This window comes from Emys orbicularis, chromosome 1 (genome assembly GCF_028017835.1).
Source record: "Emys orbicularis isolate rEmyOrb1 chromosome 1, rEmyOrb1.hap1, whole genome shotgun sequence".
NCBI classification, from domain to species: Eukaryota; Metazoa; Chordata; order Testudines; family Emydidae; genus Emys; species Emys orbicularis.
In genome coordinates, this window is record NC_088683.1 from 207,022,031 (window position 1) to 207,041,531 (window position 19,501).

Genomic DNA, 19,501 nt, shown 5'->3' on the forward strand with positions numbered 1-19,501 from the left:
AATACTTTGATCCTCACAAATGAACTCAGAGAGCTTGTTTTGCCCAAGCTATCAACAGCTTACTTGCAAGTCTCACATTATTTTACTGTGTTGTCAAAACACCCTGCATGCCTGCAAACTGCCTACTATCCTTATATTAGAGGACATGACATTGTATTAGTGTGACTTTTGCTTTCATATATTGTAATTTCACCAGTCCTGAGCTGACATAAAACAGCTTTGCGCTCCTCCTTTCTCCCCCGAAGGAGCTTCTCACACGTTCACCAGTGAACACTCTGTCCCATGTCATTGTTGCTGGAGGGAACAGAACTGCAGGCACTGAAGATAAGTCAGGCCTGCTGAAGTAATCACAGAGGACTACAGCCCAGCACCTGGTCTGAGACGGGGAGGCATGTGTGATTCCACTCCAAGAGAGATGTGATAGCTTGAGGCCTGAGACCTGGCGGGGGTGCACTCCCCCCTCCAATATGTCCATTGTCAGGGCACTAGCCCCCCCCCCCCCCCCCCTGCAGTTCTGCCATCCTTATACACTGTTGTTTTCAGCTCTACTAGCTCAATTAAAGCTAAGACAGGTATACCTCTGATTGCCACGCAGACAGACCATACAGTAAACTTAGAACTGAAACTTAAAAATAAACAAACCACAACACCAATTACAATTAAGGTATGTTAGTAACCGGTGTTCTTAAAAGACAAACGGACAGGCTATTTTATAAAGGGCAGTCTCCATACCTTTAGCCAATGGTTCCACGGTGATAATTTCGCTGCTGTTGCCTCTTCCTGCAGCAGTGACAGCCACCACCCAGACACTGTATTGTCGATTTCGACTCAAGTTGGGGATTCTGTAGGAAAATGAGTCAGGAGAGGCTTCAAACTCGCTGATTACCTGTGATGGGAGAGACAAATGTTTCCAAACTAAAATAAACAATATCTAGAGAAAGATTGTTGAGTGGAGTAGCTCAAGTCTTTTACCTCTGGACATCTGGAGTGAATGATGGTAATTGCTCCGAATAGACTGCACATGGTACTTAATAGGATAGAACTACATTTTGAAATCTATTCAGTGAATTTAGCCCTATTTTCTGTTTGCAAATTGTCTGTACATAGATCGTGATTTTTATGACTTTGTTTCTTTTAATTAGGTTGATGAATAATTTTAATTAACATATTTGACAACGGTACTCCATGAATAGTTCTTATGAACACATTGCACAGTGGGTTGTAGTCAAATCATCCTGAGTGAATATTCATTTATTTGTCTGATTAGAGTCACTAGACATGCTTTGTGACGGGTCACCCATGTCTTAAGGCCTAGTTCCTATACCTTGATTGAAGGACTTAACCCAGTTTCTTACTCCGATTGGATGATCTAAACTTTATAAACTACCTCCACTCCAGGTAAATTTTGTTTAGTCACAAAATTAATTTTGTTTTCGTGATTCAAAGATTCTCAGCTATGGGTCTTCTCAGCTACCGTGCTGGATCAGGGCGATAATAGGTATAGTGCGGGCAGTGGAAGGTCAGTCTTCCCCAAATTGCCACACCAATATGCTTCAACTGTGTGCTGGAGAGATGCTAACAAGGTGCCAGCTAGTGCCGGTTGTGGTGAGATAGTTTACAGTGTATCCAAAATAACTTATGTAATTAAAGAAGCATGGGGCTTTAAGGATGGCCAGAGATTTTGTATGTAAGTACACACCGTACAATGAGGCTTTATTCTTCTGAGGATTTGATCTGGGAAGGAAATTTTGTCTCAGGCTTGAACAGTAAATGCAACTGGAAGAATACAATAGACAGTGCTGAATACCAGGAGCTAGCTGTGATATTACTGCCTGACACCACACTATTACCAACTTACTTTCTCCTGCTGGTTCAGCTAGAAGGGAGTTGCAGTAAAAATATTGAAGCCAGTAGTTAGCAATTACGTACAGTCAGAACATCCAGTTTTATTTCTAACACAGGTTCTGTGAATCTTGAATATATAAACAGCCAGGATAGCCAATCAGTTCAAGGAATAAAATAGAATCATTTTTATGTGCAACATTACACTTGGGTGTCATTAGCTAATGCCAGGCTACTAGAGTATTAATGATGCAAATTACAATTGTGTTGAGATTTTTTTTATTACAAATAAATATTCATATAATTCAAGGTTCATTAAAACAGACAGGTTGGGTGCATGAATGCCCTTTGATATACAAATATCTCAGGGTGGTAAAGGCCCATTCCAAGTAATTGGTATTTCAAAGGAGACTTTGACCTGAAACTGTTCACATAAATTGTCCTTCAAAAGGAAATTCAGAATAAACTGGCTGTTTCTCAGGTGTCAATTAACACCTCTGTAGTCTGAACTGACAGGAAGTCTCAGCAAACTGGTGGGGCAATGCATACTCCTCTACCCTTGAGATGGCATCTTCTACACTGGGGAAAATGGATCATGTTAGAACATTTCAGGTTTCAGAGTAGCAACTGTGTTAGTCTGTATCCGCAAAAAGAACAGGAGTACTTGTGGCACCTTAGAGACTAACAAATTTATTTGAGCATAAGCTTTTGTGGGCTACAGATGTGGGCATCTGATGAAGTGGGCTGTAGCCCATGAAAGCTTATGCTCAAATAAATTTGTTAGTCTCTAAGGTACCACAAGTACTCCTGTTAGAACATTTGTTAACTAACAACATGTTAAACTGCATTTTGCCTTTAGGGTGGAGAAGGAATGCTTTGTTTAAAAATGTGTTGTCTGATCTCTACCTCCGTTGCCACTGGGATATTTACTGCCATTCCATTGGTGGAAGAATCACAACAGTGGTGTCTCCAATTCCTTTTAAGCTCCCTCATGTTTGGCTCCTTTCCGACTGCCACAGAGACTGGACAGCATTAGCAATTTTATCTGCTTCAATTAATTATTTACTCTTTCACTGAATCAATTCATTAATTGAATTTGGCATAACTAGCAAATATATCCATACTCAATTGGTTCCTTTTTAGCAAGATTATTTAGCAAACCATTTCAGTTTCTAACTGGTTAACAGAATTCTCGCATTTCAACATCTAACATTAACTACCAAACACTTGGGGACATTCCAGTGACAAGGAATTGATTTTACTTCTAGCTTTTTTTCTTTCATTTCAGATAGACTAAAATGTCAGAGACTTACATTGCATGAGGGGGGAAAGGGAGCTTTATGAGCAAGAAGATTAAATAACTAAAAAAAAGTTGTAATAAAACATTTTAAAGGAAATGTTTCCTTGTCATATATTAGGCTTTGCATGTCCCATTATGAATGCCCTATGCTGAAAGGAATGCTGAACTTGCTCAAGGGTTTCTTTCTACTGACTACTCCTGGGGGAATTCTGCACCAAAAAATTAAAAATTCTGTGCACAATATTTTAAATTTTGGCAAATTTTATTTGTCAAAATAACACTGTAGAATAAATGTTGGTAATTTATTTAATAATACCTGTCAGCAAGTATGTCTGTAACAATACAGACAATAAAAAAGATTCAGGAATTTTTTTCTTGACAAATAGATTCTTTACTAAGCATATACAGAACTCTGAGTAATAATTCACTTAAACTACAATACAGAAATGCATTTCCCGCACCCCTCACAAGCAGTGCGAAAGCTTGGTGGAGTCAGAGGTAACAGAGTAGCTGAGGGAGAGGGAAGTAATTGCTGGGAAGAAGCCTGAGAATGAATCTGGAGTGTTGGGTGTGGGTGGGAGAAGTATTGGATAGCGGGATGATTCTTAGGGAGTTGGGGAGCCTCCCGCATGACCCCAGCCCCTCCCATTCAGTCAAGAACATTTGCCCCTGTCCTCATGTGTCCTTGTGCACCCCTTTCCCCCATCCCCATGTTTCCCTGCTCCCCCTTCCCCTGTCTCCATGTGTCCCTGCACCCACATTCAGCCACTCCTGCACTTGTCCCCATGTGGCCCTTCACCCCCCTCACCCATCCCCATGTGTTCCTGCATCCCCGCTCAGCCGCCCTGCCTGTCCCCATGTGTCTCTGCACCCCGTTTGCCCATGTGTCCGTGCACCCCTACTCAGACCCCGCCAGCCCCGTGTGACCCTGCTTCTCCTGCCCCCATCCCCATGTGGCCCTGCACCCCCACTCCCATTCAGCCCCTGCCCCAGTCTGTCTCCCCCCACTAGCCCTTCTGAACACCAGTCTATGTGATCCTCCAGCAGCCCCATGTGCCTCACTCTATCTGTCCTCCACCATATCCTGGGCCTTCTAACCTGGCCCAGTGGGCAGGGTGCTGTGAGGAAAACAGCCAGCTGCTTCTGCCGGTGAGCCAGCTGCTCTGTTTTGGCACCACAGCAGGCCCTGGTGGGAAAAAGTGTAACTGCAGCACCTCTCCAGCAGAATATATTTTGGGGGGAGAAAAGCGAGACACATGAATTCTGCACATGCACAGTGGCACAGAATTCCTCCCAGAGTAACTGACTGAGCTGGTGCAGTGGCTTCTTCAGCTCTCCTCTGTTGGGTTTATTGTTTGCTGTTTCAGTTCACTGTCTGTGAAGCACAGCATGGAGCATGACCATGGAAAACCTGCTGGGACTGTGCAGCATGAAATGGAAACTATGTGAGACATTCTCCCTTCTGTGCATTCTCTCTTCTAATTATCCATGTAGACCATCTACCTGCTGGAATCCAGGCAACAGAAAGAGAATCAGAGGAACAGCCATTCTAGGTAGCATACTTTCCCTCCCACGTAGCCTCAAAAATATTACAAAATAGATTAGTTAATGTTGTTAGAGACGGCCTTAACTATCCCTTCCAAACTCTGTGACTTCATCAGTGGGACTGCAAGGTGCGGGTAACTAGATGGTGTCAGCTAGATGCAGAACAGCAGCTGGGCCACCTGTTTTGCCATGGCTGGGGCAAACCTATGGAAACTGCAGAAGAAGAATGCCTCTATGCAGCAGTCCAGGTATCCACCGGGTTAGGATCAAGGCCAGGATTTCCTGTGGATACACAGCCAATGGGACAAGAACAAGCTGCTTCCCCTGTCTGCACTGAATCTCAGCCAGTTCTGCACTGAGAACAATTGCTGCATTGGAAATCTCTCTCTGTCCTGACCCTGCCAAGATTCCAAGGTATCACAAGTGTTCCTCTCCTTGCACATTTTCCTATGGAATCACAGAGATCCAGGTTAGGATTAGGATGAATTGAAAGAGCTATTTGAAGACTGCTGAGAGAAGAATGCAAACTGGGACTCAGACTTATGCTGTGGCTTGTGAAGAAACAGCAAAGTCAATGCAGCTAACACCCCCAGCATGAGCATAAAAAGCATCAAATTAAAATGTAAAAGAAATGACAGCATTACTAGAAAGTGTGATTCTATTCTGAAATGTGACCTTCTTATTCAATAGACCTGTTCCCTGGGGGTATTCAGAATCACAGCTCCTTAGATTAGTGACTAAAATAAGATGTTACTCCTTTTTACTCCTCTTAACACTGCAGAGTCAACTCAGCTAATGATAAACTGGATTCTATGCCTTCTTGTACATCACCATCAACAGAACCAGCTTAGTCCTTAGGTGCACCCTTTGCAAACCTACTGAAGACCGTGGAGTTGCACAGGTGGTGCTGAAGAAATGAATTAGCCAGAAGAACCTTTATTACTAGTGGTGATGAGTAAGACAAAACCCAGTTTGAATCTTCCATCCTGTAGTGTAATCTATTCCTCAGTAATCCATTTCATGATTACTCCAATTGGACTGGGATTTAGGCAGACACTGAGTGGGGCAGCACAAGCTGTGTATCTCAGTTGGCAAAGCAGAGAGCCAGGGAGTTACAGAACATATATGTGTCTAACAGCCTCAATAAAGAATCACCTAGCTGTTTACTCCAGCCAAGTCCTGTCTCTCATTGCTACACATCACTGGTAGAGTTTGTAAGACTGGCAGTTAGAAATAAACATCACTTTACTTGTAAACCGAAGATGTTTGAGCTTGGAGACTTAGAGAGAAAATAATCACAGAACTCCAGCAATGCTATTTGTAATGAGCCACACTTTAAAGAACGACTCTTTAATTTACAGACTTAAAAAAACCTGTATGTGAAATCCTGACCCTAATGAAGACAATGTGAGTTTTGCATTGACTTTAAAAGGGTCAGGATTTCGCCCTGTGCTTTTGGAGCTAAAGGTTGTGAGTTCTATGATATATGTTTAAGAGGGTGTGAGGAATCCATACATGCTAAAATGATCAGATACTCAGTATTTTCTATTAAAATCCATCAGTTGCCAAATCTGAAGCTGGGTAATGAGACAAGTCCACCATTTTATGGAAAAGAAGGATGAGTTTTATTTTTAGCAGGGCTTTAAAAGAAGATGTGTTTAAAATGATATCATATAGTATATCAGTGCCATTTGTGCATATCAGTTAATCTGTTATTTCCAATCTATTTTAGAGATATGCACTATGTCTAAAAATGTTAAACAAAAAATTAAAGCTGACAGATTTAAACAATGAATCTACAATTATTTGTGCTGGTAATAAAGCTGTAAAATAGTTATAAAATAAGACTATGGTGTATGAATATGTAAGTGTTTTTAAAATAGCTGAAACATATAAAATAAGTCTATGTGTGGTTTATAAAAATAAGTATTAAATAAACAAATACTCTCATGCTGTATAAAGTGCCATGTAATCAAATTGACAGATACTTCCTATAATGCATGAACCTAAGTGTGGATTAGAGACAAAAGGCTCAGCACCCCTCCAGCCAACTTGACTCCAGCCATGCCTCCCTCTTGAGTGCACCTTTTACCCCCTTGGCCTACCCCTGACTCTGCCTTTTTAATATTCACCAATTTTCTCTTTCCTCTTTTAAAAAACTGATCATACTCTTAATCTACAAGGCCTGTAGAACTGTAATGACCATACCCCCATTTTGTTTACAACTGGTTTTGCATTATATTGTGTAGTTTTGCTCATGTCTTCAAAACTGGGGAGGGATAGAGATGGATGCAAAGACATCTTCATCAGGGTTAGGATGCAGGCATCCCCTGTGCAACACCAGTTGTGTTCCTAAATCTGCAGCTAGAGAGCTAGAACAGGGTTGTATTTGTTCACCACAGGTCATCTGCCATACAGTGCCATGTATCCTTATGATATTTATATAAATAACAGAATAAATTACAATCGGTGTAATAACCAACCTTCCTGTATTTTCTGCGTGCATATGTTCTGCACAAGAAAATAATCGCTCAAAGTGAGTAATGATGGGCAAGTCAGAGAAAAAAGTCACTTCAATAAGAGGAAGACTGATTGTAATCTTTTCCTCACATTTTATTCTATGGATCTCCAGTGAATGGTGTGTAGGGATCTGTCTCTTCTCTGACTGTACAATCACAGGAGCCAGCAGACAGAGCATGTACAGTGGTGCATGCAAAAGTCACAGCATGCAGGGATTATACCACCAGCAGATATCCATATGTTGTGTTTGACACTAGGACAAACAATGTAATGTAAAACAATGTAATACATCTTTTTTATTGGTGGATTGGTGTACAAATAAAACCTGAATCAGATACTGACTACCTTATGAAGTAAGTTCAAGATGTAGTGTCTAAAATAGTGGCGGACAAATTTGGTTCAGGCAAACCAAAAGTCGAACAATGCTTAACCTTTGTCAATTCCTCAAATCAAATAATATTTTAGGGTCCAATTGGTTTGGTTCCCTGGCCAAACATAATCTTATTTTCCCCACAACCTCTTTAGGTCCCTCTATCTCCCTCTCTTACTTTTACATAAGTATTGACAGACCTAGCCGAATCTGTGCTAGGCCCACTGCACTTCTACTTGGAACTTTGAGGGGGGGTGTATTTATTTATAAAAGCCATTTTTCCCCATATCCGTTGAACTAGGCAATTTTCAGAGTTTCAATGCGACCAGTAAACACTATGAAAACTAGTTTCAGTAAGATGAAGAGTGTGAAGCACTTAGTCAAAGGCAACGCACTTAAGGATCACAATTCTTCCATAATCTGCTGAAGTATTATGATTTCGTATGGCATTGCGTAAGGTATATCAAATCACGCAGTCTCTAGGGAACCCAGTAATAGCTGTGCACAACAAAGATAGCTTTTCAAAGGAAAGCGATGATACGAGTTTACATAACCATACTTTCCTAACATAAAAAAAAATCCCCAGCAGTGTGTTTTTCTATTACACACACATACTTTTACAAAAATAGACCAAATGAACTTGAAAAGTAATTTAGAAGTCACTCTAGTCTACTATTCAACCATTATGATTTGTCATGTAATTAAACCTTCCCTAATTACGAAAAGTGCATATTATTTCTTTGTCTACCATGGAAATATTTATGCAGTAAGTAAAGAAAAAAAAATCAACAATTTTATAGCTGAGATGTTACCTTCTGAGAAAAATGGAATGTATAATGGCAGCAAAGATACTTCCTTAATTAGGCAGAGGAAAAGGCACCACTGAAATCCATCAGTGGAGGTTGCACACCTTCCATTTCAACCCTCACTAGGTACAATAGGCCAAACTAATTCTGCTTTTAGACTTCCCTTAGCAGGAAATTAGAGTACTGTAGTGAAGTCATCTTACTCCACACCTTAATATGGGTGGAATAGAAGACAAGAGCTAACTGTCTTCCATTTAGTATCCTTTCAGCGTGCTGTTTTACTTAAATCGCTCCTTCTTCCCCATCTCTAACCATCCCATAGACGGAATAGCTGATTTATTTTCAGTTAAATGACCCACTTCATGGAAGCAGCAGAATAACCTGCTTTAATGATTTTCCTTTCTAAATTTTCTACCTCATGTGATGAGCTGAGAGCTTTTGTAACCGGTTATGCAATCTAGGTTTTAATACAGTATATTTCTGATAGATGTTATCATACACTGTTGAACTATATATATAGTCCACATTTTGCATAAGGTCACGAGTCCTTAGTTTTTTGCTCTGCTTTCCCATCACATCTGAAGTCCTGCCACTCTTGCCCTCTGTTTTTCCACCAATGAAATCCTGCTCCTTATTCCTCATCCCACTTTGAGCATGAGACATGTGTCTTTGGTCTCCCTTTTCCTATCCTGACATTGCTATTTCCCCTAAGCAGGGAGGCTGCCGTCACTTGCTATTGTGATGCTGTTTTCGGCTTCCCAGTTTTTATTTAATCTAAATTGGTTCATTCATCTCTTTTATAAATGGAAATCTGTTTCTGCAAGCAATTAAGGTTAGCAGTCAGCTTTAAAACGTAGCTGCATTTTTGTATTTTTCTCTGTTTTGCACAATGAAAAAATATTCTTCCAAAATGAAAAGAAAAGAGAGTGTAGTTCACAATGTTGTGTGGTGTAGGGGTCCTCTCCTGGAATCTTGGACAGAAATTGGGAATTCAATGATAGTTGCTTTTCTGTTTTCACTGGTGAATCAAATTCTTGTGTTTGAAATATTCCAGGCAGATGCTGCCCTTTGGAATCAAAATGTTTCAAGCTGAAAATTTCAGTTTCCCTTTGCCTAAAGTCAGCAGAACTTCTATCAGAGTCTGCCCCTGCAAATTGAATCTGGCTGTGAGAAGTGCTGGCAAATCTGCACTTCAGAAACCCGCAGGGTCATTTGATGGATGCATTGCGTAGAAGTGTGCACAATCTGGCCAGCAATAATTGTTCATTTTTTTGTTAATTCAGAGTGGTTTATTGTGGCTTTTATATACCCAATGGACTCCCAAGAATTGTTTTTACCGGAAAGAACATTAACTATATTTAGGCGTGGCAGAATTTAATTTTTAATTTTTTATAATTTTGATCATCAATGTTTATTTTGAAGTTTTTTTTCTGGTTTTTGTCCATTTCAATTTTCACCATTGCAGGAAATTATGGGGAGGTCAGAGAATAACAATTTAATGATAGTACACTTTGAGATTCAAAAAGTTAAAGCTTTATAACCATTAACACACAAATTGTCAACATCGCATGTCAACAAATGCTCCTTGTACCCTGGTTCTGGTCTCAGCTCCCCCCTTGACACACACAAGAGGAAATTCAGTTCCATCCAGTTTGTTTACCTTTAAAAGTCTTGCTCCTGCTGGGGAAGATTTGTAAAAGCCCCCCCGCTCGCAGGAGCTGGTTAAAGAAAACGGGGAATGTCCATCCTGCTTTCTGGCCTCCCTCTCCACCAAGACCAGCCAGGATCCCAGCAGCAAGAGAAGGTGCATCCCAGCTTTGCCTTTTAGTGATCAAAGGAGGAAAGTTCAGCCACCGGGAGAGAGCAGTGGGAGCTGGTGGGCGGACAAAGTTTGCAGAAGTTCCCCAGATGGGAAGATCACACAAGACGGCGACAATGTGTTTTAGAGGCCATTTTCAGGAGCTGAGACCAGAGCCAGGGAGAGGGGGCTCCGGCTCAAGAGAAGGGCCCCGCATAAGCAGAGGAAAGGTCTCGTAGTGGGGGAGTCATGCGGTGGGCATCCTGCATAGCAGGGCAATGGAGAAATGGGGACCATGCACGAGGGTCCATTATGGGACACAAGGAGCATAGGAGAAGTGTGATGCCTTTTAGGCGGTCGCCCATCTCTTCTCAGTGCCGCCTCCCACTCTGTGTGCAGGTCTAACCATTCTGGGGAGTGGATGAACTCTTGGGCAGCAATGCCATTGTGAGTGGTCCCCTGACTCCTGGGAATCCTGGGGCTGAAGTTGTCTTGGCTGAAAATGACCTGGGTTTGGGGGGTAGGAGGAGAGGGTGATTGGGTACAAGGAATGTTTCTGCTTCATCAGGCACCGGTACTGATTTACTCCAGATTTCAAATGCAGTGGCAGCGGCCGGGATGGGTGGCCACGAAGCCTCCCTCTGGAGCAAGAAGGCAGCCTGAGCCCATGAGCGGGGGTGTGTGTGTCAAGGCTGGGGACAGGCAGCAGGCTGTGGAGGAGTTGCGCCACCCTCCTGGCAAAGGTAGGAAGGGGAAGAGAGGCTGCCCCCTGCAGTGAGGGTCTCTGAAAAGTGAAAACCAATGCAAATGATGAGCCTCCAAAGGGAGGTGAGCCACTCCTGGCATTTGCCTCCTGCATGGACAGCCTTTTCCCCCTGATGCTTCAGGCAAATTATTTTGGGGAGGCTTAGCCTCCCCAAGCCTCTTATACATGCCAACCATTATAAACATAGAGTAATTAAAGAGATGTAGTCAAAGTTGGTCACCTTAATCTCTGACCTATTCTCTTTTTCCTGGTATCTTTTTGCAAACTCTGTGTCACTCTGTTAATGTGGTAGATTCTCTGCAACCCTACAGGCAGCAGTTCAAATAAGGGGGTGAAGTGCAGAGCACTGATCCTCTCCCTTTACTGAAAGCAGAAAGAAGGTTCTCCCCTTCACACTTTCTACTGGGCTCGGAGGAGATCGACTCCCCTAAAGCTCTACCTTCGCCTACCACCTCTTCACTGACTGATGGAAGAAGTACAAATGAAGAAGACTCTGCAGTGGCAGCAGATGTACCTGGCTGGGGGGTTTATGGAACTCCAGGTCTTCTTGCCACTAGGTGGAGCTGTACTAGCACCTCATAGGAGTAGAAGAATTGGGGAAGCTGGAGGTCACCTATTTTTCTTCTCTTGAAGATCTCTTCCCCTGCTGAATCCCCTCCCTGCCAAGTGGGGAAGAGAGGAAAATAGGCAGAGCTTGGTGCCTTCAGCTCATCCTCCATGAGAAAAGGGAGCTTCTCACACAAGTTTCCCCAGCCCAGCCAAAACAGAGGTGGTTGGGAGCATAAGGATTATCCCACTACATAGTTGCACCCTCTATGAGTGCACACATGCACTCACGTACGCGCACACACCCACCATTTTTGTTTGGCTGGCTATAGACCTGATTGAGGATAAGGACTCCTGCCAAATACATTTATTCCTTTGTCCTCAGACCAAGTCCCCCCACAGAAGATGATACCGGGTCACTTCGTTACATGATATCCAAACCCATGATGGCAAACCACCACCAACACTGATGAGCGCCTCCTTCTATTTTCATCTACTTTACGAATGCCTACAAGTTAACGTATGGGACTGGCAGGGGGGAGAATTTAGGGACGAGTGCAAAATTATATTATGGTTGCTGGGGGTAAGTGAGGGAAATATCTGGCTCTTGTTTAGGACACTGTGTTCAACTGTGTAATGTCCAAGAAGTCCCCATAATAAATCAGTGAACGTTTTTTTTTTTTTCAAATGAAAAATGTAATAATGATGGTGGCTTTTAAAACAGAGCTCTGCCAGCTCCGGGGTACTATAGCAGCAACATGCAATATGAAAGCACCGTTCTATTTACAATCTCTCTCTCTCAGTTTAGGTTTCAATAGATGATGGTAAAATCCTTATCTGAGGATGTTTTTATGACAAACCAACCAAACAACAAACAAACAAAAAAACCCAAGACATTTTCTCTTAACAAAAAAAAAAAAAATATCAGGCTGAGGTCCTAAAATGAGTCTTGTCTTACCCAAAGAGGATGCCTAAATTGTGGTTTACAGATGCTGACAATTTGGTGTGATTGGCCACCTCTGTTCAAGATAGAGTGCTCTGTACTGAATAGGAGGTGCTGCTGGGAAAATCATAATTATATGAATCAGCAGAGTTTTATGGAGGAGTTTACACAGCCTGCCCTTAAGATTTTTTAAATTTATAATGCATGCAAACAGCAAAAGGGTCCATATCCATAGGCTCTAGGAACCTTGACATTACATCACAAAATTGCAGCAGCACAATGCAACATAATCCAACACCAGCAGTGGCTCTAGTCAGTCCTAGCAGAACACTCACATTTACTCCACAAAATGTCTCTGTAGCATAAACCATGAGAGAAGCGTTTTGAGCCTAATAATGAAGTGTTAGCAAAAGATGGAGGTTAACACAATTTGTGAGCCACACACACACACACACACACACACAAAAAAGGATTTGCCCAAGAAAGAATATAATCCGAGAGAACCTTCAAAACAAATTCCAGTTACTGGATGTATTGTATGGTGCTTAATCTCCCTGTGATATAAACCCAAGTACAACAATGTTTCCAGCAAAGAAGCTGGAGGAAATGTGTGAGAAGTAAACAAAAAGAAGCAGCAGCACCACCTGGTGTTTTTTCTAAACCATAGACACAGTGACTTAGTAATTAACCTGTTTGAAGCATCACAAGCATGACCTAAAAAATACAGGCAAGGTCTGGTTCACTAAAAGCCAAACAACCTTCTTTGAGCAACACCTACTCCCTTAGCAGTCAGTGCTGTAAAACCAATAGCTAGTTTAACACCAACAGCAACACATCATATCATCAAGATATTTTGGGTTTCAACACAGTGATTTTTGAAATAATGGAATTAGGGGGGAAAATGTCAAAAAATGCTTAGAAGACTAAGTCCCATTTCTAAAGGGCCAGATTTTCAAAAGTATTTAGGTGCCTGAATATGCAGACAGGCATCTAGTGGGATTTCAGAAGCATCTAGGCAGGTTAGGAGCCTATTTCCCATTGATTTCAATGGGAGGTAGGTGCATAATCTCATAGGTGCTTTTGAAAATTGCAAAAGGGTCCTGCCTGCATCTTTAGGTACCTAAATACCTTTGAAAATTAGTCCTTAGGTTCCTAACTCACTTTTGAAAATTTGACTTGGGCACTTTTGAATATTTCCCCCTAAGCCTCATTTTAATTCGGGAACAACATTTTTATTGCATCATAAACTGAGGCTATGTTCAGTTAAAAGTACCATGGTTGATGAAAACTCTCATTTAACACTCCCACACCCTTCTGCCACATAGAGAAATAAATATAAAATGCAATAAATAAAACGTATTGATAAATATGTTACATTTGTATCAGAAAGACAACCATTGATGTTTATAAAGAATAGATGTTCCCCCAGATTTTAAAATAGCTGGATTCCTTCCTGATTGAGGGAGAGAGAAAGGCATGAGATGGCTAGCCAATGTTCAATTCAGTTATCCCTTGTCACATTTTCAGAAAGTAATAATGTGCATATATAGGATGGGCAAATGCTTCTGGCACAAATACTCATATTCACAAGCAAATATGGTCGTTCACACATTATTACATTCATTCACAAATGAATGCCCAAGCCCGAACTGTAGGAACACAGATCCAAATGCAAGTTGGAGTTAGCAAATATGTTCATAAATAAATGTTTCCACAATTTATCCAGCTGTAATTGTGTCACAGATAGCTGGCAGTTGGTCTTGTGAGAACCAACTAAAAAGCTTCAGAACCTGTGCCTTTAAAATCATTCAACCTTGGAATCCTATGATTTGAAATGATTTGTAAATTAGTGTGCTGTATTAAGCTTTAAGTACTGTCAACAAGGATATATATTATGGGGGGGGGAAAACGTTTCAGAGAAAGAAAAAAAAGGGAGAAAATTCAATAAAAGTGTTAGGCACTAAACATCTGGAAATGTATATGGATAGATTAATACTGAACTTCTAAAGTTGTTTTGTAGAACTTACTGTGGGATAGGGGTGTGAGCAGAACACTGTGTACTTTCGGATGACACCATTTAACTTAAATGGGGGGAGCCAGGACACAAATACTGTGGATGGTGATGCTGCAGCAGCTTTAACTCCAGCAGGAGGACCTGGAACTGAAAGAGCAACATGTATAGTTATCAAAGTGGACCAACGCAATCGAAACAGACTGACCTGTATAGTACAGCATATCTAACAAGAAAACAGCTCAGAGGTCTTAATGTACTCAAGAAATGGAAAAAAAGGGGAAGAAATCCTACCAAGAGTCAATTGCATCCAGTGAAGTATTTGTTATAATTAATATTTTATATATCATTCCCCCGCCCACAAATATTATTGAATCTTTGCAGAGATTATATATGTGAAATTATGTGCTCTACATATTTATAATATAAATTTGCATATATTTATACATATCTATATGCACACAATTATTTATTTACAGTAGATCCTTATGTATTGCATCACAAACTATGTGAAAACACTAATTAAGGCTGCACAGTTAAACACTCAAGTCAGGAAATGCCATATTTAATTTTCTGTGTACAACATTAACCCTGCCTCCCTGTGTATTTGCATTATGAGAAAGAATTTAATGATATGCACTCATATTTCTTAAGCATACAATATATTGTATAATTTTTCTACAACTTCAGATATATAGGCATAGCCTCTTCCTATTGTGTACGTGAGCCCGTCCATGAAATATGAAACTTATATGAAAAGTATGCAATAAACTGTACTTATTACAACATGCTACAAGGTCTTTTTAGTGTGAGAGCTGGTTGAATTTTTTTTTGGACAGAGTAGTTTTCCACTGAAAAATGCAAGTCAGTAAAAAAATCTAAATGTTTTGTGGGAATGAGTCTATTTCAACAACATTTTCTATTCAGAATATTTCATATTGATAATGTCAAAACATTTTGTTTAGATAGTGTTGAACATTTTCATTATCATTATCATTTCAACTTAGAATACATTAAATATTTTAATTATAGATACACCTGTAACATAAAAATTAAAACAAGATTTTCAACACTATCAAAAAGAAATGTTTTGATAGTATCAAAACAAACCATTTTGATGGTTCCAAATACATTTTTTTCTGAATTTTTGAATGGGAAATTTCAGCTTATTGTTCTGATTCTGAATTTCTTTTTAATGTTGGAATGAAAATTTCGGTTGCTGATCTGATCTTTTCAGTATCATAAAAAAATTGCTACTAAATACACACCATCTTAGGCCTTGGTTGTGAAATTAATAGGCACCACATAGGTGGTAAGGTCTGCTCGCAAGAAGAAGCTAGCGAGATTGGGGCCTATGTTTGCAGCTAAAGTTAGTTTCATAGTTAAATGCCTCAGCCTTTGAAATGCATTTAAGGAAAACTTCAGTTTCTACATGTGCATAGATAAATCAGCTTTGTCGTACACTGCCACTCAACTGGATCTAATATTTTTCTAAACAGTGTAAGAAAGCTGATTGGTAAGTACCACTAACTACAATTTTGCCTAAGATGCAGCCATTCAAAATACTATGGAAGCTTCCTGTAATCCAGCATTTTCTATTTATACTGTATTGAGAATGTTACTAAGGGTCCAAATGAGGAGCTCATCATTATATTCACATAACCCCCCCCCGCCACCCTCCCACCAATCCTTGCTCTGAAAGGCTAATTCATTTAGTAGATTCTATCCAATCCACAGTAAATATTGATGTTTGACACCATTCAGCTCAATATTTATATCCAGCTCATTAGAAATGCTATTTGTTACTGCTGCTGAAGAATGAAACCTGGCTCTCCTGGGTAATTACTTAGCCCAGTGGGAGATTCCTTTATGGTTAGTAATGTCTCCTGAAAATCACTGCAACTAGATAAGCGAGTTTAAAATAATTTATTGCCAAATTAGTGTTTGATCCATGGGGAGAGGTTCTGACGGGAGTGGCTCTTATCTGTCAACTGCTGAAGGATTAATTCAAAATTGATCTAGAGTTTTCCAGACACATGAAAAGCTTTACTTTTCACTGGATTCCTATATTTTCTCCTAGAAGGTGTAGATATTGACAAACTTCAATGGCTAATAATTTTTCATTTTAGATATTCATTCAGAAAACCCTGAAGGATATTGCTGTGACATGTAAATCCAAGTTTGTTTTTATCTTCTCCCTCTGGATATATATACAAACATACATACACACATATCCAGCTTCTGCATTCAGGAAAACTACATGAGGCTGTGAAAGTGTTCTATCCTGGAGCATAGAGTGGGTTTATATAATAAAATAACTGCAATGTTTATTAAATGTGATCCCTGAATATTCTGAAGAACCTATGGTTTGGTGGTGATATGTGCTGCTGACCTTATTATTGAGAGACATGCTCACAATCCTACACTGGTAGCCACTGTCACCCATTGCCACTCTTTTCTATGGAACTAATAGTACAGCTGGGCAGGAAATGTTAGAGTTTTTCCTGCTACAGTTTTTCAGATTTTGAATGTTTTTCTGTCCCAAAACAGAATGAAAAATTGAAATCACAAAAAATGTTGAGAGTTGATAATCTAGAAAAAATACAGACAAAAATACAATCAAAACATTTCATTTTGAAAATGTCAGAACAAGACTTTGACAATTTCAATTCTTTTTTTTTCAAAAATTTGTAGACAGAGATTGAAACCAACCCCTTCTTATTAAAAGTTTAGATTTCAAGTAACTGATATTTTCCCATGAAAAAGTATTTTGTTGGAAAATTCCTGACTGACTGTACCTAATAGCTTCTGGTTATAATAGGACAGATAATCCCACATGTTCTCTCAAAATTGGCTAATGGCTGTAGTGATTTTAAGAGGGTGAATTCAAAGGTGATCTTTTGGTTGCAGCCTGAGATTTCCATCATTCTCACAAGCTCTTTGAGTCCTCTAATTCCTAACAATGACAAGCTAGACATGGCATGTACTATGGACCGCTTTTCAGTGACTGCCAGGGGTGAGACAGAATAAAGTTGGGAGGAAAGAAAGACTCAACACCAAAACACTAAACACCACTTAAAGCTGTCCTTGTGATCAGACATTGGACCCCAAGCTCGTTACCTGGACAATAGGAACTTAAAAACAGCATAGAGATAGCATGTTTCATGACATGCAGGAAAGGGAGCACTTTGTGTTGTCCCTGTGGCTGCATGAAAGTGTGTTGAAAGGTGGGAGAGGACAATTATACTGAGAGGACTAGGATGGGGAATAGAATTTACTGATGGTGGAGCATGGGGATCTAGAGTGGCTGTGGCTCCAGGAGCTCTCTCACAGCAGGTGTGTAGCTGACTATTTTTCTTCACAGTACCAGACACCCGGGAAGCAAAAGTGCCATGAGTGGTACATTTGAAGGCTCTATCACCCCTGTGAGAGCAAAGCTTTGCTCTGTACACAGGATTTCGACTCTGCAATATACAGAGCCAAGCCACTACCAATTATGTCTGGCACCCAACTTTTTTGGGTGGAAAAAAAGGCATTGCTGCCTAAACTTATATTCCCTCTAGACAATATGAGCAGAATGTTTTAAAATAAAAAAGAGTGAATTTGAAAAGCAAGACAGAAAGACACATGTATCCTTCTGGATCATCCGAGTCCCAAAAGCTGCATATGGCAGCTACGCAATAATACAAAGTCAGGCATAGCAGATTAAGGCTGCCACAAGGCCAAATTGGGCTGTATGTACCCACATCTAAGTATCCCTTTTTAACAGAGCCTTGCGTGAGTTAATAGCCCAGATTCTCAGCTTGTGCAAATTGGTGTCGTTCCATTGAAATCAATGGAGCTGTGCTGATTTACACTAGCTGAGGGTCTGGCTCAATGGGTCTATCTAATAAAGAATAGAGAGTCATTGTTTTAATTAAGGTTTTATAATGTATCATTTCCAATAAAGAAATATGAAGGAAATAATTCAATCCCCATGCCATCAAATATAGCTTGTGAAATGCAGTTTAAACCCAAGGAGGGAGAGAATTAGAAAATCTATTTTAATTTTTAATGATCAGTAAAATAAATCCACGGGTGAAGAAGACACTTGGCTTATGAGTGGCTCCATTGAGAGTGAAAAGGGTAGGGTAAAATGCAATGAATTCTTAAAATAGGAAGTTTCTGCTCCACTTCTCATGGTGCCACTAGGATCTCTGAGAGGAACAATTATTTTCTCCGAAGGCTCCTGGGGAGAAAAGCTATGCAAAAACATTAATGATGCCACCTTCAAAGGAAGCCTCACTTCATATTCTCATCTGGAACCTCTCTCATTTCCTAAGCTCAACAGCAACTATGTCTGACCTCTGGTGTCTAAAATGAGTATTGATTATTACAAGAAAACCAAATGCAAACTCATTTTCTCTAGCCTGATTTCCTTATCACTTACTGTTTACATTTGCTACTTGGGAAGAAAATATTTTGTCAATTTCAGGGCTGCTAAAGATATTCTGGATTTATGGACATGTATATCGGAGCTGGGAACCCATATTTAAGTGATGAATGGCCACAATGTGCCTTTATCAATAATAATGGGACATACCAGGCCATTGATTTAAGGAAAACTTCCTACTGATGTAAAAACAAGAAACAAAAACAAAAACAAAAACGACATGATATAACCCAATAATAATAATAAAGAACTAGGAGGCTTGATGGTAAGGTAAAGACACTCAAGAATAAGTTTATTATTGAAGATTGGGATACTCTGTCCTCAATTTAAGTAGAGTTGAGCGACCACAAGTAGAAGATATGAGCTCTCCAGATCTGAACTCTCCCGAAGATGTCATATATTTACCACCAGAGTTTGTAGAAAGAGCAGCCAGCAGCATCATTCAGATGCTAACTTCCTCAAAGTTCAGGGGTGTTTGGCTCCAGGGCTTCGGTTTGGACCATTTCTAATTTTAACCCTCTCACTATCCTAGCAAAGATCTGTGCCAGAATTAAAATAACTGCAGTGAAGCTGGTGTAAGATATGTATATAGATAATGTCACTATTTCATATCTACATATCT

The 19,501-nt window shown here is 40.2% G+C and overlaps 1 protein-coding gene across 1 annotated transcript in view; it reads right to left on the reverse strand.

The window, feature by feature from the left end:
- The window catches only part of DSCAM (DS cell adhesion molecule), a 554,872-nt gene that overhangs the window by 76,479 nt on the left and 458,892 nt on the right, over positions 1-19,501 (reverse strand). The window contains exons 21-22 of the mRNA XM_065422504.1: positions 14,464-14,597; positions 733-886 (exon numbers count right to left, since the gene is read on the reverse strand). Of these exons, the coding sequence (XP_065278576.1) occupies positions 733-886; positions 14,464-14,597 (288 nt within the window). The remainder of the gene's footprint in view (positions 1-732; positions 887-14,463; positions 14,598-19,501) is intronic.